The sequence below is a fragment of the Aythya fuligula genome, chromosome Z (assembly GCF_009819795.1).
Source record: "Aythya fuligula isolate bAytFul2 chromosome Z, bAytFul2.pri, whole genome shotgun sequence".
Classification (NCBI taxonomy): Eukaryota; Metazoa; Chordata; class Aves; order Anseriformes; family Anatidae; genus Aythya; species Aythya fuligula.
Window position 1 is genome coordinate 52435756 of NC_045593.1, and position 24365 is coordinate 52460120.

General features: G+C 41.7%; 1 protein-coding gene across 1 annotated transcript in view; it reads right to left on the minus strand.

The window, feature by feature from the left end:
• The window catches only part of RAD23B (RAD23 homolog B, nucleotide excision repair protein), a 37617-nt gene extending 14357 nt beyond the window's left edge, over positions 1-23260 (minus strand). Inside the window, exons 1-4 of the mRNA XM_032205745.1 lie at positions 23071-23260; positions 7694-7775; positions 4857-4936; positions 2592-2839 (exon numbers count right to left, since the gene is read on the minus strand). Of these exons, the coding sequence (XP_032061636.1) occupies positions 2592-2839; positions 4857-4936; positions 7694-7775; positions 23071-23136 (476 nt within the window). The 5' untranslated portion in view covers positions 23137-23260. The remainder of the gene's footprint in view (positions 1-2591; positions 2840-4856; positions 4937-7693; positions 7776-23070) is intronic.
• Positions 23261-24365: the final 1105 nt, after the last annotated feature.

Consider the following 24365-nt stretch of genomic DNA (forward strand, 5'->3'; position numbering starts at 1 on the left):
GCAGGGGAAGGGACGTATCAAGGCACTCTGTGGATGAGAAGTATGAGGGGGGAAAAAAGAGGGAAGAAAGGATTAAAAATGGTCAGTCACATGTAAACAGCACTTGACTGGCCATGCCCTGCACCTGATCACCAGTCTGTTCTACCTTCTAATTAAATTCGATTTTTAACATTTTTTCATGATTAGGAGTGTCTGTCCTTTGTGCATGTGTGTGTATGGAGGTCCAAATGCCAGCCACTGAAGAAGGAGCCACAGGGGCCCACATGCCTGGGATGTTGGCAACTGAAGAGACTGAAGTGCATGCGTACTGTGTGGATGCCTACACATATCTGTGTGCATTCACCAGTAAACGTCAAGCCCGATCAGCTGGTGAGCAGGCTAAGAGGCTTGAGAGCTAGGTATGAAAGGGCTGCGAGCCAGAGTCACCTGCAGAAGGGCCTGTAATGTCTGGGAGTCAGCTACAGGTACAGTCACAGACCTCAACCAGGCAGTGAAGAGATCTATTTGTTCACATCTTTATGCATGAGGCAACTGGGCAACCAGGGGACCTAGGGACCAACTACATGGTATAACGCATGTCTACAGACAGTTCCTGCATGGACTCACCATGCACATGTGTGCATGTGTACAAAGACAGCATGAATATCAGCAGCTGGAGTTGGGTTGCAGAGCTCAGGTGGTTGCATGCACAAATGTTAATTGGAGAGACTGGGAGATCTAGGGTCCAGCTACTGGAATAGACTAAGGCCAGCTAGTGGATGGATTCATATTATACAAATGTATGCATGCGTGTATTTTCCACTAGTAAGCTTCACCCTTGAGCAGCCAGGTGGGAACAGGACAAGACTGCTGGTGCTGTACACTTGCTCGAGTACTGTTTTGGTCTGTGATGACCTGTGCAGCCAGCCATATATGTAGGTATATACGTACTGTGTGTATGTATACCTCTATTGGGACTACATGCTTGATCTCAATACTTCAGGGACCTGGGAACATGAAGCTGCAGCAGCTTCACGTCTATCAGGCTACCAGAGCTGGCAACTCATAACAACAGCTAGTGAAAGATCATCAGATTAACCTGAGTAAGTGTGCAGAAGATGCCATTAAAAATCTGGCAAGGCACATAGATGCATTTTTCTGGTGAGAAAAAAAAAAAACGTTCTAGCAAGAATACTTCACTAGTATCTATCACCAGTAAGACTTAACAACTGAAAAAAAAATCAAAGACAAAACAGGGCACCAGCTTGACCAGCCAAGGGTCAAAAAAAACTTCACCAGTGCAGGTGATTTAACTTCTAAAGCAAATCAAAACCAAGAAGTAGTCAAAAAAAATCAAGGGAGGTGATAACTACAGTGTATTTTTCAGATTACTCTGTTGCGTTATGCCTTTAAACTAAGACTCCCTTACCGTATGCAGGTTTTAAAACACTGCAGTTTCTACATGAAAAATCTGGAAAGGTGTTCCAGTTCTAAAGATTTAATTTAATATTTGAACCCACTGAACAAAGTGAGCAGCAAAAATCCTGCTTGTTAACATTAAAACTTAACTTATTCTATTGACAACTGAAGTTTCATTTGTACCCCACATTAAAAATATGTCCATTTCTCAGAATTACAAAATTAAACCAACAGTTAATATATTTAGTGCAAGATATCTGTGCTGAGATTTTCAGGATACTTGCCAATTGCAAATTTTGTTTCCTCATCACCAAATCAAATAAATATTTGATGGTATTTAAATACCACAATTTTAAAAATTAATGTCTTGTGCAATAGTATTCACATAAATAATATACAAATAATTGCAAGCCAGAGTATGAAAAATGAAGACCTGATGTTATGCAGTACTTTGAGGGCCATTAGGTTATAGTTAACATTTTTATCCCATGCAGTGCTTAAGCAATTTTAGGTGAGCAAAGCAAGAAGTATAGGACAGGAACGTATGTAATCTCTAACTCACACTAGATTTTCTTGAATGTTGAGAATTGAGGTTGAAAACTATTCCAACTCCCACAGCTATCTGCAGATGGGCCAAGTATTGTTCAGAATGAATGAGTTTGTGGATTTAATATATTACATGATTAAGAGTAATACCATAGCCTACATTTTAGAAGAAAAAGCTCTTTCCAAAAATTAAGAGTCCTACAGCAACACAGAACTTAGTAGCATGGTTCAAAGCTAACCAGTATGATTGAAAACACAGCCAGAGGTCCATGAACAAGACAGGACACACCTCTTTCAAGAGGTTTGCTAACAGTAGCTCCCCACACTGGGGAGTATCAGTCTGAAAGAAAATCTGGGCCACAGTAACTCTGAAATGCCTAAAGGGAGTATAAGCCCTGTGTCATTAAACTTCCCACTCCATAGATTTAGTCAAAAGTCCACATTACCACACAAAAAGGTAAAAGGGGAAAGGGGTACACACTACAGTCAGTAATGTTGTACTTTAGTCAGAGACTGGAGTTAAAGAGAAAAAATATGCAGAACAGAAAAAATGACTGGACTAACACTGCAATGGAAAATTCAACTTAAAGCCAAAACTAGAAGCAACAGAAATGGACAGAGAAGCCAAACTGAAAGCTCATTCATACCTGTCATTTGATGATGGTCTGACAGCAGCTGGTGCCTCAGGTGGTTTTTCTGCTGGCTTCTCATCTTTAGGAGTACTCACAGGTGCAGATTCACAAGCAACTGCAGCTGGTGCTGGAGTGGTAGGGACAGGAGCTGGCACAGGAGCAGCTGCAGGGGTTGGTGCAGAGGCTGGTGTGGGAGCTGCACTTGTCAAGCTGACAGTAGCAGTAGAATTTGACTGCTGAGTTGCTGCAGCTGCTGCTTTGGGCTATTGGAGGACAGCAGAATTCAGACACAGCACAAAACTCCTAAACCAATGCTTTCTAAAGTCAATATGTTGATTAAGTTCTGTTAAGACCACTTGTGCTTGACATTGCTGCCTCAACAAGTATAATGTTAAAATATTCCAAAATATCAACTATAGTGCCCCTTATTGTGTTTAAACAGGCAACTGGTAGTGTCACCCATGCTTATTCAGACATCTAAGCATCTACACTGTTTGCATATGATGTGAAATGCAGAGATAAGATCTAAATATTTATAGACTGCAATACTCCAAATATGAAAACAATATTGTGTTTCATAAAAGTGCATTTTCACGTTGTCAAGAAACTCTGACAAGTGTAACAAGCGTAAGGTTTTCTCACCACTCACATTTGGAAAGAAGTGATAAAGGCAGAAATCACATTTCATTATAAATGCTATTTTCTGTAACATGAGACGGTAAGAATTAAGGCTAACAGATTTAAACTTAACCTGAAACAAGTTTTAATTATGTTGTCTTTACATTTAAAGCATTACATAAAAAACATTTCACGTGCTTGAGTTCAGTAGTGACCTCCAAAAATCCAGCAGAATCAATGGTTACCAGATCTACAGCAATAAAATTTAGATTTGCAAAAACTCACATGACTGTGATCTTCATGCCTCACTACTGGAAACATGTATTAATCATATTAGATATAAATGATTGCAGCCCCTGGCTAAGTTATGGAATTAAGTTTTTGAAAACTGTATCACTATAGTCCCTTACCTACAGATGGACTGACACAGCAGAGCCATGTTCCTGCCTGACCAAGAGGAACCATTGAATTTAGCATAACACAACTACTTATTCAAGACAAATCACTTGCAGATAATGTTTTCTTAAACTAGGAAAAATGTATTTCCTCCTTATGTCTGAGAGTTTGAGAATGAATAGATTCCAACACGGCAGACATGGTAAACATGATTTTAACAAGTATTCATCGGAAAAAAAAGCTCAAACGTAAATAGTACTGAGCATCTGAACAGGTTTGCAGTTGTGCTTATGCAACAGATATCTTTTGCACAGAACTGACTCAAAAGTAGGAAAAATTAACTTAAGGACTTAAAAAAAAGGACCATAATACTGAAGAACTGCCCAACTCCAAAATACAGGTCCTTTGACATGACAAGGTATTGGATTTAGCAATTTTTCCTGGGATCTTTGTTTCTTATGCTATAAATAAATGACAGATGAACTCTGAAATCCTATCAATACCAGTTTGCTTCCACTGATTCTCCAGGCAAACCACAGACTAGAACATTTGTTCATTCAGGAACAGTGCAACAATAGCTGCATTCAAATTGAGAATATAATGAACCAACACTGGACAGGAGCAAAGTGTTTTCACTTCAGAGGAACACAGTTGTTTTTTTTGTCAGGAAGAAGACCTCTAACTCCAAAATTAACCTTGTATCTCAAGATTTAGATGAAGACAGCTTTATTCAAATTCCAAGTATCTGGAATGCCTAGAAAATCAGTGGCTTGAGTAGAAATACTTCAAATATGTCTCACAATCATTCGCTTCAATTTGCCATTGCAGTCTTTCAAAACTCTAAGATTTTTTGACATATGTTTTCTGTTAAGCCACTAGGTTTAAGCTGCTGAAAAGCAACAGGGCAAGACTGAAAGAAGTTCTGTACATTCAATTTAGTAATAATCTAGCCTCCAGTCTTCCTTTTAAGCAAATCCCAGGAAGGATATCCCAGAGACAATAAAGAAGGAATAGCAAAATCAAAGTCTGTCAGTGGCAAATATTTTCTCCAGTATAAACATTCAGAACAGAGCAGCAACAACAATCAACTTGGTTGCACGAGGTCTGAGAAGTAGTATTTCAAATCTATTCACATAATCATTTTAATGTTGACCAAAATTCTCAGATAACCACTATCCATTGGTTTCAAGGCATGTATAATCAATCACTCATCATAATAATAAAAAAGTGAATGCAATTTTGTTTTCAAAAATAAATATTACTCACTTTTGTCACCATAACCACCACAAAGTTCTTCTCATCTATTTTGTATTCTTTAAGAGCAGTATCATCATTAAGAATTTTACCTGGCAAATAAATCAGATGCAAGTTTGTAAGAGGTCATTCAACAGATTGTTACACGAGCTTGCTTTTCCCTTATAAAAACAGACCTCCAAAAACACTGAAAAACAAGACTTATGCAGGCTTACGAACACTAATAACTGTACAAAGATTCTAGCCATTAAGTTTTGGCAGTATAGTTCCTATTAATGTTCCTCCTATGATGTCCCCAGTACTAGTTAGCTAGAAGACAGTCTTTCTACTTTGGTAGAAAGCCCGACACTTGCTCAAAGTGTTGAATATGCTTCAAGTCATTTGAAACAGAAGTGTAAAATCTAGATTTAACTTTTAACACAGAGATACAAGTAATGCAAAGGAAAGACTTTAGCATACAATAAGCTGAACTGAGTATCTTATGCCTGCTTATATACTCTAGACATAATGAGAAAATTCCTGTCTGTTCTCTTCTGTTAACACTTAAATTTAGAGAACTATTTATGGTTCCCTGCCACAGTTTAAGTTTATCTACTTGAGATAAATTCGTGACTTTACAACTTTAAAAATCTATTCTTAAAAGAAGGCTAAAACATTTGAAAAAGCTATGACTGTTCCACATCCTGCTACCTTGATAGAAGTATGAAAGACAATGATCAGATAACAGTAGAAATCTTTTCGTCTTGTACTACCACTTCTTACACTTTATAAACAGAGATGGCACTGTGGCTATTTATCTCACTTCTACAAAAACTTAAGAATATATTAAACCACACAGGCATTTTGTAGAATTAGTTACTTCAAAGGAAATCCCACAAATCATAAAACGAAGTCTGTACTGCAGTGAGTTTTAGAGCAGCTTATTCTACTACAGAGTTTTCAGAAAATATTTTATTGCTTTAATTGATTCATTTTCTGAGGAAGATTCCAAATTTTCCAAATTGATTCATTTTCCAAAGAAGTGCCAAAGATCACTTCCCATTTCAATATTAAAATACACACTTTCAAAACCATCCTCAGTCATGGTGGAATATACCATTTAACTGTAACTAGTAGGAGACATCCTTATACTGATGATTGCAAGGAAAACAAGAGAAGTGTACACAAATACTATGGCACTTACAACACAAATTAGGTGGTACTGTCCTAGTCCCCACTGGTTTTATCTTGCCCCTTCAGGCCAAATAATCAAGAACGTATTATGTATACTGTAGTAGTAATAATACATGTAGCAGGTGGTATGGCATCTGACTCACAACCTACACAGGCTTATTTCCATTTTTCTGCTGTATAAGCACTTTTGGGAAGGAGCTTGCACAACGCACATATGCACACAACCTATCTTCTCTGGACATACTGCTCTCAGGGTTCCTAGACTGATAGAGATGACAACACTAGAGATTACTAATCACTGCTGACTAGCAGTGATTTATTTTTTTTAAATAAGAAACCATTTTAGTTACAAATGGGGTATTTCTTATCAGGTTCAGCTGGGATATCACTTTACCAATGTATGAAACTTCTAAAGTTCATTTTAATCCATGAAAAAATGTCACCATTGCACCCTTGTCGTACCCCTTGTACAAGATAAAAAATAAAATTCATCTTTGAGGAGCAAAGACAGGGTTATGAAAATATGAGTGAACCATTACTAAGAGTACACTTCAATTGTAAATCTTATTTTTTATATTTTCTACTTCTTGTGGATTATACAATGCTGCAGAACAATTCTGCTTTTTTTTTAAATCACCAAATATTAACGATTTCATACAATTATATACATATCACATGAGGTCTTCCACCTTGTTCATACGTCTTTATTATATATGGGACTGTCATGCTCACATTCTTGATGTGCATTATCTTCACTCAAGACCAGGGAACAAAATTTGCTAAGAAACATAGTTGTGGGAATTCCTACAAACAAGTGAAGACTGGACTCATCTTGGGATTATCATCTTTCTACTATGATGAGTGTCTTTATCTTACTAAAAGTGGAAAGCCAGTACTGCTTACAAAGCAGAAAGCTGGAAAAGTAGAAGACCACCAAAATTTCTTTTAGCCATGACTTGAGAGGAAAAAGTAGTACAAGTGTGGGTTGTGGGATGGAATGTTGATACGAAGTGAACACAAAATCTGTCTCTATGCATTAGTAGTAACAGAATAGAGCAGTCAGGTTGAAGATGATAGAAAAACATTACCATAAAATTTCACCAAACTATGTTAGTACAAACCTAGTAATTTCATGCCTTTATCTGACTTTAGCCTACTTTGTGCTATTACATAATACATGTTTTAAATGACAATTTAGAAGTATTACAAATTGCAGAAACAAAGGTACTTGTACTAAAAAGACAAGGGTTTGGCAGTGGGTGTCTGTTGTCAACCTAAAAGAAATTATCTATTAAATTGTCTGAGGTACAGGGAGGAATGCTTCAGGTATATACACAAAATAAACTGAATAGAAGACAAGAGTTAACCCGTAACAGAAAATGCTATCTGCTTAAATACTTTTTTTTTTTTTTTTTTTTTACAGCACCCAAGACTAAAGCTGTTAGCATATTATGCCATGAGAGCACAAACAACAGAAACATAGAATTAAAACCCTCAAAAATCTGATACAAGTTTGAGAGGTCCCCTTGACAATGAGGTTTGTTGCTGGTTTTCTTTTTGATTAAACTTGTTTGCCTTTCAGAATTTAACATCTTTAGAAGACTTAACATTCAAATCAAAGAAGAATAGAAAAAATATGTTAGGTTCAGATACAACATCTTGAAAATATCTATTACCTGCATAAATTAGTTTTTGTCCAGCTACTGGAAAAGCATCTTTCCCCCTTTCTGATTCAATCTTCTCTTTCAGCGCCTTCACCTAAAGTACAGAAACAGTCTCATTGAAAAAAATTGCTTTACAACAAAAACCTTAACTACATTTTGTTCTTAAGCTTTTATTTCTAAATAGTAGTTTTCAGTCATATATTGATTATGCACTTGAAGTACATCAGTCTTTCAAAGATGTCAGCACAAACCTTCCCAGTGTAATGTGTACCCTTCCACAAATACTCTAGTTCAAATAGGAAGATGAGAGACAACTCATTTATCCATAAAAATTCTTAAGCACAAGACTACAACAGTAAGAAGCTAAGAAATCTGTTCAAAAAATGCTTCTATCTTCTGACCCACTTCTCTTCCCTGTTCTTTCTCTGAATGCAGGGGTACACATACTATGCACAGCTAAAATTATTCTTTATCACGACTTCATGGAATGTCTTTTTTTTTTTTTTTGTAAGGTCACAGTGACATTTGATTTAATTTGCTGGAATCACGTGAAACCTTGATAAGCAACAACTTGTGCAAATTGTCCAGTTGTTCATTTTACAGACATAGTTCTCAATTATTTCCCCTTCCTGGTAATATGCGGAGCTTTGCCTAACAAATGTAAGCCTACCCCAAAATCATTTTGCCCTATTTACTTGTTTACGCAGGCCACTGACTTACAGCCTACGCCTTCAGAGCACTGCAAACAGCTCAAATGACACAGTTTTAGCTGCCATGAACCAGGGGGCATGTGTTCTCCACAAAGACTGCGTAACAACATCATGAAGAGACAAAGGTTGTTCTTGTAGAACAGTGTCTGTAGCAACACATTTGAAATCGTATACCTATATCAAAACATTAATTCTTGCTTCCTGACAGACAGATGCTGCCAATCTGTTATGAACTTACTGATCCAAACTAACTCCACCTTCTAGACCTTTCTTTTTCCTGCATATTCATAAGCTTTATTCATTCAATGCTTTGCTGTTAATAAGCATATATCTAGCAATTCAACCAGCTAAGCATGAGAAAATGCATTTGTCCTGAGAGCTGAGCTGGACTGGAAATTATTTGTACCACAGGTAGCTGCAGTAGTATCATTGCTCTTAATTTCATTTTTTTTAAAGCAGTAGCTCACTACTAGGGTTGCTTACATAGTAAATATACTGAAACAACATTTTCAGATGTTAAATGATAAGTATTTACTGAGACTCAAAAAAGCCAGCTTTTCAGCACAATTAAAACCTGTCATCCACTCGACATGCCAGCCATACTTCCTCGTTTCCTATTATTCCTTTGTAAATGCTGTAAATAACCTGTTTTATTTCTTCTTTTCCTTCATTGGTCTCCTCTCCTCCCTCTTCCTCTCATATTTTACTTCTGAGGTTTATTAATGGGTTAATTCTTTCACATTTTGGATGTTTGGTCCAGCAGGGATTGACAAAACTTGAACACTGATGAGAAGCTGCATCTTTTCAACAGAAACAAGTAAGAGCTTGCTTTACTATACTTCTTAACCCATCAAAGGAGACCCGCAGAATATAACCCATTCTGTAAGCCTGCACCTAAGTGATACAGGTGACTGAACCACTAGCCACACAAGGATACAGAACGCAAGCTGGACATTTGCTTTTCCACAGCAAAACAGCAGCTCACTACTATCCATTAGTATTCGAGAAGGTCAAAGCATTAACTATGGTAATACTACTGTTTTGCTGATAGCATCGTCAGTCTGTGCACTTCCTTGTAAAAAAGTCAGTTCTGTTCCTGGACTTACATTTATTTAATAGCTTAAGAAGATCGTTTCCTTGAAAACTAAAAATATAAGTTGTGAATTCATCCCCAATTATTATTTAAAGCTGACAGTCACTCACAACACAACAACCTACTTAGGCTATGGATAAGCTATCAAGCATCTTTTCTAAAAATTTTTAAGTATTAGGTTCTTCAGACAATGCCAGTTAAATTTCCTGCTCCCATCAGGGAACATTAACTCCAAAACCATGTTGAAAACATGTTGTTTTAAACGCCCACATCTTAACATACTGCTTAACTATTCATGTATTTAGGTACTTGTACTAATGACTCAAAGGTGATACCTCAAAGCACTTTACTCAGTCACTAGGTCTGCTACAGATACAGAATAAATATTGTAGTGTGATCAGCAAGTACTACCTATTTTGACAGAGAAAACTATGGCTTTTTTCAAGTCCTCTGCACTCTATCAAGCTACTGTTTTCAGATGTCTCCTGACTTTCTGAAAGTTTTTATTATTGTTGATGTCATGACTATGGCCAGGACAAGCTAAACACACTAACACACAATAATTGCACCATCTTTAGGAGTTTGGGTATTTATTGCCTTTGTGAAATAGTGACTGTTAATGCAGCTAACGTTACAGAGTTACACGCAAGCAGTTACCACTGCTTTCCCTTTGCTGTGTGACAGGAGCAGGGCTGTCAGTGGTCAGCAGGAGCAGAGCACTGAGTACGGTGATGCCACCTGCATGAGCTTGGAGTGTGGTAACTCCAGCTGTGCAAGCTTAGCCCTCCCCCCATGCATCCCTAGAGGTCCTCCACAGCCAGCTCTCACAGAATCACAGCAGCACACTGGGTAGGACAAAACAACATGTTTGCTCCCCACATACAGAGGCACTCTGGCTGGAACCTGCCAATACAGTGGCTATGAGTGGCTTCTTACAGGAATTAAAAAAAAAAAAAAAAGAAAGAAATCAGGAGAGAAGGCTGTTACTATTTCCAATACAGGTCTCCTGTATTTTCTGTACTTGCTAGATATGTCAATCATTCTGGGAACACATAATATATTAAATTCAAACACAAATTACTTCAGACCTCTGACATTTCTCCAGCTGACAAACAGTTTACACAGACCTAAAACAAATTTAAGCTTAACATAGCTCAACTAATTTACAGTAATTTGCTAACTATATGCATAGACACTGCCGTTTGCAAAGGCAAAGAACATTAACTTAAGCGTCTCATTTAACAGGACACGCACTCTAGTCTAAAGCAAAACTTTTGCCATGCAAAGGTACATCATGTGGTATCTTGATTCACAGTTAACTTGACACATCATGAGCTCCACACTATAAATTAAGAAATTCTGGAATGTGGTTCAGGTTGTTCCTATTAAATTGGAAATGTAACATAAATACAAGTAATTTCCAGACAATACATTTCCAAACATGTCCTTACATTTCCAAACATGGGAACTGTTTACAGAGAAGAGTAATTTATATATGTGAAACCCTATTGTATCTCAGATGAATTGACTTAAGCAATCATACCTTTTTAATGGAAAAAAATAAATGAACTTAAGCCAGCTCCTAACTACCAGCTTGAATCGTAGAGTGATTTGTGTTGGATGGGACCTTTAAGGATCACTTAGTCAGAACTCCTGCCACAGGCAGGAATATCTTCCATTAGATCAGGAGACCGAAAGGCCCATCCAACCTGACTCTGAACACTTCCAGTGACGAGGTGTCCACAACTTCTCCAGGCTACTGCCCACTGTCCTGTTCCAGAGTCTCACCACCCTCACAATGAAATGTTTCTTCCTTATGTCCAGTCTAAATCTACCCCCCCCCTTTCAGTTTAAAACTCTTATCCTTTGTCCTGTTGCTACATGCCTGGGTAACAAGTCTTGCTCGGTTTTTGTTAGAAGCCTCCTTTAAGTATTGAAAGGCTGCAATAAGGTCTCCCTGGAGCTTTCTCTTCTCCATGATGAAGAAACCCAACCCTTTATTCACAGAAGAGGTGCTCCAGTACTGTGAATGTTTTCATGGCCCTCCTCTGGGAACAAACATGAATTGTTTTCAGTGATGCTCAGTGCCAAGACAAGACACAGTGGGCACAAATCAAAACACAGGAGGTTCCCTCCAAACATCAGGAAGGAATTCTTTACTGTGTGGGTAGTGGAGTCTCCCTCCTTGGAGATCTTCAAAAGCTGCCTAGACGTGGTCCAGGGCAACCTGCTCTGGGTGTCCCTGCTTGAGCAGGGTGGTTGGACCACATGACCTCCAGAGACATGTTCCAACCTTACACATTCTTTGAATTGACGCTTATTCTTAAAGATGGTTTCACAGAATAAGAATTTTATTTATTCTGCAGCAGTGTGACTGCTGTATAGTCCCAGGAGAGGTGCTCTGGGGATCCCAGCACAAGAAGGACCACAAAGATGATCAAGGGGCTGGAGCACTTCTTCTACAAAGACAGGCTGAGGGAGCCAGGGTTGTTCAGCCAGGAGAAGAGAAGGTTCCAGGGAAACTGGAACTGGCTGGGTGGAGAATGGATTGCAAGCAGCTCTGAGGAGAAGAATCTGGGGGTGTTAGCTCAACATGAAGCATTTAAGGCCATGCTGCACGGGGCTTTGAGAAACATGGCCTAGTGGAAGGCGTCCCTGCTCATGGCAGAGGGTTGGAATTAGATAATCTCTAGGGTCCCTTCCAGTCCCAACCATTCTATGAGTCCACGATCCTATATTCCAGTCCCTTGATCATATTAGTAGCCCTGCACTGGACTCTCTATTGTGTCCAGGTCTCTCTTGTACTGGGGGGCCCACAACTGGACACAGTACTACAGGTGTGGCCTCACCACTGCTGAGGGAAAGATCTCCTCTCTTGTCCTAATGTCTGTACTTTGCCTAATGCAGCCAAGAATAATGATAGCTTTCTTAGTGGCAAGGGTACATTGCTGACTCATGCTCAACTTGGTGCCCAGCAGTTCCCCCGGGTCCGTTTATGCAGAGCTGCTTTCCAGCTGGGTGACCCCCAGCATGTCCTGGTGCCTGGGGCTGTTCTACCCAGGGGCAGGACTGCAATTCTCCATGTTGAACTGCATGAGATCAGCCAGCCAGGCCATTTCTCCAGCCTGTTAAGGTCCCTCTGGATGGTTGTGAGGCCCTCTAGTGAGTCAGCCACTTCCCCAAGTTTCATGTCCTTGTGTCATCCATGAATTTACTGACAGTGCACTCCACCCCATCATCTAGGTTGTTAATGAAGATGCCAAACAAGACTGACCCAGTACTGACCCTTAGGGTACTCTACCTGTTACTGGCCTATGTCTATGCTTTGCACCACTGACTACAACCTGCTGGTACTGGCCCTTCAGCCAGTTTTTGATCCACCTCAATCTGCCCACCCAGACCATACCTCCATTAGTTTCTCTACAAGGGACGGGGTAAAAGGCCTTACTGAAGCCCAGGTAGGCAACATCCATTGCTTCCCCCCATGTACCAAACTGGTGATTTCATTACAGAAGCTGGTCAGGTTAGTCCATGTTCTGGTTTAATCACAGCAGGCAGCTCAGCAACACACAGCTGCTCAGTTGGATGAGGGAGAGAATCAGAAAGGTGAAAACACAATAACTCATGGCTTGAGAAAAAGACAATTAACTAGGTAAAGCAAAAGCCATGTCTGCAAGCAAAGCAAAACAAATAATTCACTTGCTGCATCCCATTGGCAGGCAGGTGTTTGGCCACTTCAAGCAAAGCAGGGCTCACCAAGCGTAGCAGTTTCTTGGGAAGACAAACACCATCACTGTAAACAACCCTCCTTCCTCCTTTACCCCAGCTTTTACTGCTGAGCACGGCACCACATGCATGGGACATCCCTTTGCCAATTTGGGTCAGCTGTACTGGCTGTGTCACCTACCAATTTCTTCTTGTGCACCCCCAGCCTCCTCACTGGCAGGAAACCATTAGAAGCAGAAAAGTCCTTGGCTCTGTGTAAGCACTGCTCTGCAACTAAAGCCAGCAGTGTGTTATCACTACTGTTTTCATTCACAAACCAAAACACAGCATCATTGGAGCCTCTATTAAGAAAATTAACTCTGTCCCAAACAAAACCACGACAGTTGGCCATGAATTCCCCTTTTTGAAACCATGCTGACTGATCTTGATTTTCTGCTCCTTCATATGTCTGAAATTGTTTCCAGAATAAGCTGTTCCATCACCTTGCCAGAGATCAAGGTACGGCTGTTCCCTGGGTCCTCTCTCTCACACTTCCTGAAGACAGGGCAAGACATTTGCTTTCCTCCAGTCTTCAGACACTTCTCCCAGTTACTGTGACCAAGCATTTATAGAAAGCAGACTCACAATCACATCTGCCAGCTCCTTCAGCACTCACCGGTGCAACCCACTGGGGCCCATGGTCTCAGGAATGGTCAGTCTGCCCAAGTATTCCCTGGCCTTGAGTACTGTGATAACATTGCCCATCTGCACTGCAAGCAGCATGGAGTACCTTGGCCTTTGCACTGCCCCAGGTAACCAGGTCTCCTGTTTCCTTCAGGAGAGGGCCCATATGTTCCCTAGTGTTCCTTTTGTCATTGAGGCACTTGCAGAAGCCTTTCTTGTTGCTCTTGATGTCTGATGCACTGGAAACAGTACCCTAAAGATGTGGAAACAGAACACTTACACTACGATAGCGAATTTACAAATTAACTGATTTTTTATGCCCCCTATGAATTTCAGATGTGTGACTATCCCTACTAATCAGAGAATACTGAACAATATGCCCATAAGAATAGCTGCCATGAATCTGTTTAATTAAGAGTCACAGCTGATGAACTCCTAACTGCAAAACAGGTATTCCAAAGAAATACCAGTCCCAGAGTGCATCCCAGATGGGCATCCTAAAAAATAGGTTATGTGAAATTGATAGCGCTAAGATGCTGTCCTGGTTTTACTTAGGACAGAGTTAATTTTCCTCCTAGTAGGTGATAGGGTGCCATGTTTTGGCTTAGGATGAGAAGAGTGCTGATAACATGCTGATGTTTTAATTGTTGCGGAGCAGTGCTTACACCAAGCCAAGGACGTTTCAGCTTCTCACTCTGTCCTGCCAGCGGGCAGGCTGGGGGTGCAGCAGGAGCTGGGAGGGGACAGACCCAGGACAGCTGACCCAAACTGCCCAAAGGGGTATTCCGTACCGTATGGGGTCATGCTGAACAATATATAGGGGTGGCTAGCCAGGGTGGGGGCAGCAGGCTGCTCGGGGTTAGGCTGGGCATCGGTCAGCGAGTGGTGAGCAATTGCACTGTGCATCACTTGTTTCGTACATATTATTGTTAGTAGTACTATTATCATCATTATTGTTATTATTATTTTCCTGTCTTAATAAACTGTCTTTATCTCAACTCACTTTCCTGTTTCTCTCCCCCGTCCCAGAGGGTGAGCGAACGGCTGTGTGGTGTTTAGCTGCCGGCTGGGTTAAACCACAACAGATGTCCAGCTGTTCCCTACATTTATTTTAGCCACCTAAGCGCTGGGTTCCTTCTAGGCAAGTATTTCACATAACTCAAGTATACTGAACAAACTCACTCCCTTCTCTCTCACACACCAATTTCAACTTCTTACCTTATACACTATGCCAAAATGGACAAGGAAAAATCAGGTGAGATAAAATCACATTTCTTAATTTCCAATAAAAAAGTCACCAGTATACTTGTCATTTTTAACTACAAAGGCAAAATAAAACCTCTAAATTTCTTGAGATCAATAGAGAAATTGGATATTAGAACCAAAATGGACACCTTCCCACATCAAGACACACCACAATCTTCATCAGGAATCCAATTCACAGATTAGTGGATCTAAAAACAAGGTTTTTTTGCTACCTCTTCCACTACAGGGTTGCTACGAAGTTTCTTCAAAGCCTTTTTGTTCATTTCCAGCCCAAATTAATCCACTGACTATTAATACTCTTCAGTTTCTATGCCAGTGTTACAATTTAAGCATGAATAACCCTTCCACCTCGCTTGGTGTGTACCACTGTGCTTAGCACTACCAAGCCCTCCTCCCAGCTCATAACCTAAGCTAGCCCGGGCCCTTTAGCTTACTTTCACTTAATAGTCTCAGTCTTCCACACCATTACAGCACCTCTTTGCTGTACCAGTGGAAATTCATTCCTCCTGGAAATTGGTGGCCAGCAAGCAAGTGGAACAGTGGCACTACTACTCTTGATGGTAATTCCAGGATTTATAAGCTTGAGGGCTTCATCTTTTGGACAGACATTTCCAAACAACAGGCCCTCCAATCAGATAGCCAAGCACAAGCTTTGAGTCCTTTAATTCCACCATGTTTCTATTGCTTTTGTACTCAAGTGCGTTATTCTTATCAAATTAATAAAAATACTATAAATAGATGGATCCCAAGACTAACTCCTAGAGACTTGCACTACCCACCTGCCTACAATTCAACTGTTTCGAGAAGGAACTCAGAGAGGGGTCTTGAATCTCTTTGCAATTCCTCTACCAATCTTCACCTGTTCTGCAACAGACCAACAAATTTATCCCAGACTGGAGAAACAGTCATCTTTTAGACATGGTCAAAAGCTTTCAGTCCAAAGGCCTTTGCTCTTCTCCCCATCTCCTGAGCTAAGACATGTGGAGGCTACTCTGAACACTTCTGTTTAGAGCTAGGGCTAACATTCCCAAGTTTTCCCTCCCACTGCTGCGGAAAACACATATACCACATGCTGTATGGTACAGATAGTATATACGGACACTGCTCAGTCAGTTGAGGATAACGTTGTATCCACCAGTAATCCAGAAGCAACAAACTGATCTGTGTCACAAATTTTAAAATCCTTAAACTCCATGATCACACATTAATGGCAAACATTTTGCCTGTTATTGAAATGTCCAGGGCATAAGATGCTTCATATCTAGTAACTAAAGGTTTTATAGTAGATTCATTGATAAGACCACATTTGGTCCTAACTTTTCCTATGAATAATAAAAGCAGATTTTGTTGTTGCAAACCTACACTTACAGAAATCTCTCATATGTGTTTCCTTAATGGGACATTCAATAGTCAGGAAACCACCCTGAGAGTTGCAAGAACAGGTTACTGCCCTGCATTGGTTTCCAGAGGTATAACAGATGCAGTAATTGAGAAGGACCATAAGAGAGGAAGAGTCCTGTGAATCTGTTCATCTTTTCTTAAGCAGCTGAAAAAAATAGTATGTACTCAAGAAAAAAGGCACTTAAAGAATTATGACAATATTTTAAAACAGCCTCACAGGCAATATAAAGCATTCAAAAACTACCGTATTTGCCATTCGCATGTGTGATGTTAAAGTCTGTATACAAAGAAAGCACAGCCTAGTAGATGAATAGCCTGGAAATGGCAAAGTAAAAATCCAAAATTTAACTTTGTCATTTACTTCCTAAGCAATTATCTCTGCCTTTCTAATTTCCTCTCCAGAACTGAGTTCATTTACAGCTAAGTGAAGTTTATCAGTAGAGTAGTTGCTATTACGCACTGCCTGGAGATCAACAAAATGAATTTCTAATCTCACAGTTGGCCTCTAGGCACTTCCATCCTTCATTTCCAAATTGACTTGAACACTGTTTAAAAAAAGAAGACATTAGGGTCAACATTCTGATGCTAAATGATAACTGAAATGGCTGTACACATGAAGTTTTGTAGTGATACATGAATAGATTTCAACATAAAGCTGAGCTTTAAGCAACAGAAAAAATGCTCAGCTGTCAATATATTGCAAAAACAGTAGAAAGATGTGGCTTTTGACAGCTCTCAGTGTTCCCTATGAACTCACAGGGGCTTGCCTTAAGGAGAAAACTTACATTCCGTAAGCGGTGACACTTCCATGGTTATGCTGATTAGCATGAACAAGTCTATTCCCCTCAGACTGGTTCTATTGCTTTTACTCTATGTGAACAGTTTCTAATATGAGGAAAACTGGTAACACATTTTAAGTAACAATAATTTTTTAAAAAACAAAACTCTTAATTCTGCATACTGACAAACCAATTAGAAGAGTAAAACAAGCTTTATTTAGGTACACTCTAATGGCCTTCATTTTGGACACCAAAAAAACGGTTAGAAATATGAAGCCCAGGCATTCAAGCTGGGGGGATGGAAGAGAAGTATTTCGGCCTCACTTCACTTCCATTCCTGAGTCTACTCTACCCCTGGTACAGGGAATGACAAGAGACAGGGAGAGATGTTAGCATTTATACTACACTTTTACTCAGTACACCTATAGCAGCCACCAGCCCTTCCCTCTGCTTTCTGCGTTCACTTGATGCTTCCTGCAGAGCAGCATGCAAAAAGGAGAGCCTGAGAGGCCTCTGTCTGGTTCTGACAGTGCCCGGATGAGACATGCTGCACCTCACCATGTCCTGTAAGATAAAAACAGATTTGTTCAATAAGTCTGCTTAATCCAAGTATCCTGTCACCCTTGGCAGGAGAAGACATTGGCAGCCACATCCTTTAGTCCTGTGTTTCAATAGATATATACATTTCCCTTCAGGAAAGCATTTTGCTGTGCTTCAGAAACACAATGAAAATACTTCCAAAAGACCTGCTAGTATGTATGCATGAGGGCAGGAGTAAGATTGTAGAATGTAGCATGATTGTTTGCTCATACTATTCTTTAATGAGCCTATACATATCCACCCCTCCACCGACCATAGATTACAAACGAAACACTTCGTAGCCTGTTGTTATCCATATCAAGTACAGACACCTTGGCTTACCAATCATATTTAAAGCCTGTTTTGCACTTAGATACAGAAATATCTATACAACCTATATATTTAACTTGTCAGTTCGCTCACTGGCCATCTTGGAAATAGCACTTGAAGAAAGTTGGGACTGTTAAGAGACATAGCACATACTATTAACAAAATTGTTATTACAGTACCAAAGTCTTTTTTTCTTGCTGGCAGTTAAACTGGAGAAGAATATTCCAAAAATAAAATTAAACATGGAATGAAAGAGATTAGCCACAGAGGACAAGCAATTGAAGGAAAAAAAAAAAAAAAGAACACAAACATGTATTATGAGAACATAACTTTGAAATGCTATAGTCTGTAAAGAAAGTATCGAAATAATGAAAAAAATTGCAGATTATCCCTAACACTTATTCTGGTAATTTCTGAAGCTACAATTTTTGCAGAGTCATCTATCAAACCTCAAGCAGCAAGTACAAGCCCTTCAAATTCACACCTTCTGCAACTGCATATAAAATACAAGTAGACAAGAGAAACACAACAAGAAGAGAAGGATACCTGCTGTAAAATCAAAGAGGAATTAAAGAAAAAATATCAGGACTTGGGGAGGTATAAAGACATCTCTATTCTGGATGGATATTTCTGGATTTTGAAAAAGATCATGAAAGCATTTTTCCTCTAACCAACCACTAAGATTATAAATTGTCAGGGAAATACAACAATCCTCTCATCAGAGATGTCTACAGGATTAACCAACACTGAAACACATGTAGAAAGGGGTTGTCAGAATAAATTCACATTTCTTCAAGGTTTACAGGCCTCATACAGTCTGATTTTACCATTTCTTCCTGAAATACTCTTGCTATTGCAGAGCTCTTTCTAAAGCTAATAAATACAGGAAACTGCATATTCAACAAAACTAAATCTATTATTTCTGTATGACAGAAAAATAATTTTATGAGAAAAAGTAATACTACTTAAAATTAACTGACTCATACTCTCATCACTGTTAACCTTTATTCTTCATTCAAGGCTGCTACATCAACAGGCATATTTCTAACAGAAGCCCGCAGGTTACCAGGAGAGCTCCAAGAAACATAATCAATACCCAGAACTGGAGAATATCCCAAATTGGAAGAGATCTACTAGGATTATCAACTCCTGGTGCCACACAGGACCACCCAAAACTCAGCCCGTATGTCTGAGAGCACTGTCCAAACGCTGCTTGACCTCCAGCAGGCTCAGTGCTGTGCCCACTGCCCTGGGCAGCCCGTCCCAGTGCTCGACCACCCTCTGGGTGCAGAACCTTTCCCTAACCCCCAGCCTGACCCTCCCCTGTCCCAGCTCCATGCCGTCCCCTCGGGTCCTGTCGCTGTCCCCAGAGAGCAGAGCTCAGCGCCTGCCCCTCCGCTCCCCTCGTAAGGGAGCTGCAGGCCACCATGAGGCCTCCCCTCAGCCCGCTCTGCCCGGGGCTGGACAAACTGAGGGACTTCAGTCACTCTTTGTATGTCTTGCCCACACATTTTACAACAACACTGTCTTTGTTTCCAAGTATCTTTCCTTGTCCCAGAGAGAATAAAAATGAATGCAAAGTATGTTTCAAAATCACACAGGGTTTTGAGATATATATATACATACATATATATATATATATATTTTTTTTTTTAAAGATGCTTTAGTATAGCTCTCAATATACTGAATAGATACAATCAGATGAAACTAATCAAACTTTTTTTTTGTGCAGGTTCAGGAAGAGTATTCACTTTTGTATGAGTTCAGGAATAATGCTTTAACTATTCAGATTACAGTTTCTGCAGCAGTTCAGAAATTTATTGTGTACTCTCTGAAGAGAATTAAAGTGGCTTGTCCTTTACCATACATGTCCTCCACAAATGTACTTAAAAGCACCTCCTTTTTATGTACTACCTTGTTGTTGTTACATAACCAGAATGTTTTCTGAGCCCCCCACAAGCGAGAAAAATCTTTGCTAAAAGATTTTGTTTTGAAAAATCTCCGTAAAAGCTGTATCTGTTTTTCCCCCAAAGAGTGCCTATTTAATCCATAGAATGGAAACGTATGTTACGCCTCACATTTTCTCTACATGTTACTTGGATCCTGATTCATTTGTAATTCATTTTTGCTGGAGCACGCTCCCCAGACAGTTAACATGGCTTACAGTAGTACCTACCCTACATTTCTAAATTTAAATAACAGGACCTTCCAGCACAGGGGGGAGGTATTATGTGTGCATCCAGAAGTCCACACGCATGTTTGACAATAAAGTATAAGTATATTAAGGATATATCAGAACACACAGAAGGTCAAACTTCCATAACTGAGCATACTGTTGACACCGTGTTAAACAGGCAGGCATTTCACTGTGACAGAACAGTGCAATGTGAAAGACCGTATTACATGAAGTGGAGGATGTTAAAGGACTCCTGACATCCTGAATGTTCCTTCAACTCCTCTGCATTTGACAATGAGGATGTTAGTGTTAACAGCACAGGGAAACTGAAAAAGAAATAAGACAGTCTTACTTAAAATTGTTGTTTCACTTTATAGCGTAAATTAAAAATGTAGAGTTTTCTTTCGGCCTATTTCACACCTATGTAGCGATCCCTACAAACCAAGCACTAGATTTAGAAGCCTACGGCGTCAGTGGCATGACCTCAGACAAGAGACGCAGCTATACAGGTCTTCATCACTATTTGCTTCTAACACGTAGCTTAATATGCTTACTCTCTCACAAACAATTAACAGACGTGAGAATGAGCTTGTGTAGATAAATGCACCCTTTCATTTACCCTGGGTAAGTCTGAATGCTCGAGTACTGAACTGTTTGGTGCAGAACACTAGAACGATTACAGCTGGTAAATCCATCTTCTGTACAGAGCATGATGAGTACAACATTTATTTTTACACACAACAGAGTCTTTTGCCTAGCACTAGCACTTCCACCAGCAAGAATAATTCACTCTTTGAGTCTGTTTTTTTGTTCATTAAAAATAGTTGGTGGGCTAACACTTTCAAACACAAACAGAAAACAAAGTCACAATATTAAGAATATGCTTTGAACTCTAAAAAACAGTCTGATAAAGCAGAGAATAATCATCTGCTTCTGTAGAAGCTGTAACAATTCCAATTAGTAATTACAAAGTGTGTTTATTCATATTCCCTCCAGAAGGTATATTTAAATATTTTCTTTACTATTAATGAGAGCTTTCAGTTACAAGCATAAATTCTTGTTATAATACTACCTTGTACTGTAACATCATGTCTCTTTAGATTCATTTTTGACTGAGACTAAAGGGAGAAAGTGCGAGAAACAGAAGCCAATTTTAGAGCAACAAGTTTCCTGGGCCTATTACAACTAGATCATTTTTGGCCTTGTCACAGTATAGGGCAAAGCTCCAAGTAAACAAGGCTACCTCTAGCAGTGAAACATGTACGTGTAGTTTGAACACTAAAAGCAATGTCTTCCGAACTTCCCACAACACACACATTTGCTTCACGATGATAGAAAACTAATCTAAGAAACTGGTGCAATTATCAAAAATTAGCTTTTTTTAAAAACCTGATCGAGAACTTCCAAACATTTGGTTAACGAAGTATAAGTGAGGAAAACTTTCAAATAACTGAGGGTTCAAGATTGTTCTTCCCTTTAAGATCTAATATTTACAACACTTTCTATAGTAATTTAATTTTCAAAATATTTGTCCAAAAAAGTTTAAATACATTTTCAGCCCCACACCTCTAGAGTTAATAGAGTCAAGGCGTCACACTATACACTTTTAACACAAAGTTCTCCTCAAATCTTAACCACATTTCTTCTACTCCTAGCCAAGACCTAAACTATTACGCTCAGGAGAGGCATTCTTGTGTCAGATACTGAACTACTGTAGCAACTACAGCTACAACCAGAGTGCACGACAGTTTCCCACAATCCAACTTTCAGCTAATGCATTTTGCTGTCTCACAGGCTGGCAAGCGTGTTTGACTGGCAACATTCTTGTGGTCCTCCCCCTGCTTTATTTTCCAGGACCTTACTCAAAACAGAAGACAGACGTTTAAAAGAGAACTTTTATTGGTTTTAAGCAAAAAATGATGTTTTAAATCCTTGGAGGTTTCTAAACACATGCTCCAGTGAGACACTTTGCCATCTCCCTCTGTCATACTGTTCGACCAAACAAGCTCTTCCTCCAGTTTTAGCTGCCCTCCTTGATTGCTTTAAACAGAGGTGGAAGAGGCTAAGCTTCACACAGCCAGGCGCACTGTACCAGAGCTTTCCACAGCTTCGCTGCCACGTGCAAGGCTGCTGCAGACACCTCCAGAAGCTGAACTCACCACGCCACTGGAGAGAAGGCCACGAGGATGTCCGTACTTGGCTATGTGAGGCAGCTAGCCACCCAGACAAGTGACAAGGCGCTCCCAGGGCCCTCCTCACCCTCTCAGGGCCCTGCATTTCCCTGCAGACTCCCCAGCAAAGCCTCAGCTGCGGCCACACCGCCTGCTCGCCCCCTCCCCCAGCCTGGCAGGCAGGGAGGAGCCGTGCAGCCCGTGCCACCTGCCAACTCGAGAGGCCAGCTTATAACAACCCCCCCCCAAATACACACACACACACACACCGCACACCCCCCCCCCAGTCCCCAACCCCCATCATCCCCCCCCCCCCCCCCCCCGGCGGCTTCACCCCCACCACCACAACCCCCCGGCCGCCGGCGGGCGCTCGGGCCCGCTCCCCGCCGCTCCTCGCCGTGCCCGGTGCGGCCCCTCACCGCCACAAAGCCTCGCCGTGAGGGGAGCGAGCCGCGACCCCCCCCCACCCTCACACGCCGCCCCCCGCCGCCTCACCGTCTCCTCGGGGTCGATGTCGATGCGGAAGGTCTGCTGCTGCAGCGTCTTCAGCGTGATCTGCATGGCGGCGGCGGGCCGCCCGGCAGCCGAGCCGAGCCGAGCCGAGCCTTTCCCCGGGGCCCCCTCCTCCCCTGGCGGAGGAGCGGCGTGAGGCGGCGCTAACGGCTCCGAGCGGCGGTTGAACGCCGTTGGGGGCGGGGGGGGGGTAACGGTAACCGGGGGGCGGGGGGCGCCGCGGCCGAGGCGGGAGGGAGGGAGGGAGGGAGGGAGCGGGGCGGAGTGCGCCTGCGCAGTGTGTTGCTGGGAAGATCAGGGGGGAGTGAGCGGGGAGGGCGGCGCGCATGCGCAGTTGGCCCGGCTGGGTGGCGCCGGAGTTTGCCCGCCGCGCGTGGCGCATGCGCGGCGGGTGGCGGCGGCGGTTGGTGTGAGGAGCCGGGCGGCGTCGTGTGCGTGACGGGGCGCTTGAGGCTGGCGCCTTCTCCGCCTGCTTAAACTGCAGCGCCTACGTTCGTTGACGAGCCCTGGGGTGCGCCCTCCTCAGAAGAGCAGGCTGGGTCTTCTCACCGCAGGTGTTACTGCCGCTGTTTGTGAGGTGTTAGTGAGGCTTTCCAGAAGTTTCCATCGTCTCGTCAGCGTTAGCCCCCTACGTTAACGTCATCCCCGCGCGCGCAGACCCCCAGCCCAGGTGAGCGGATCCCTCGCAGTGGTGGCAAGAAAGGGACGGTGCAGCGCCTGAACTCTGCCAGCGCCGCTTTTAATGGTTACTGCTCCCGTGCCACGGGTTGTTAACCTCTGTTTCCCTAATATTCCTCAGGCAGTGAAGACAACCCAGCCACAAGGAACGCTTAAAGTTGAGGCAGCTACACAGGGGAACAGAGGTAATGGCCCTGATCTCTCCGAGGCAATTGGCTCCGAGGCAGGCACATTCTGGGCAGGACGAGCAGGGAGGGCCCCTCACCGCTCTTTTGTAGCGGTTTTTCCCAATGGGGCTTGTAACCTGCTCACAAAGAGCCCAGCCATGGTATCCACCCCGCAGAAAGCCATGGCCTCCGCAGCTCTCGCGGCCTCTCCAGCCACAGCTAGCGACGTGGCGACCCAGACGGAGGTGTCGGGGAAACACGCGGCCGTCCCGCTCTTGGGCTGCAGGCTGTGCCCGAGTCTTCTGTCAGTGTCTGACAGCAGCAGCGCTGGGTATGCCTGTGGGAGGTGTGCCCAGGCTGAAGAATTGCTCAGCCTGGTGGCAGAGCTTTGCGAGGAGGTGATGCTGAGGAGCATCAGGGAGTCAGAGAGGG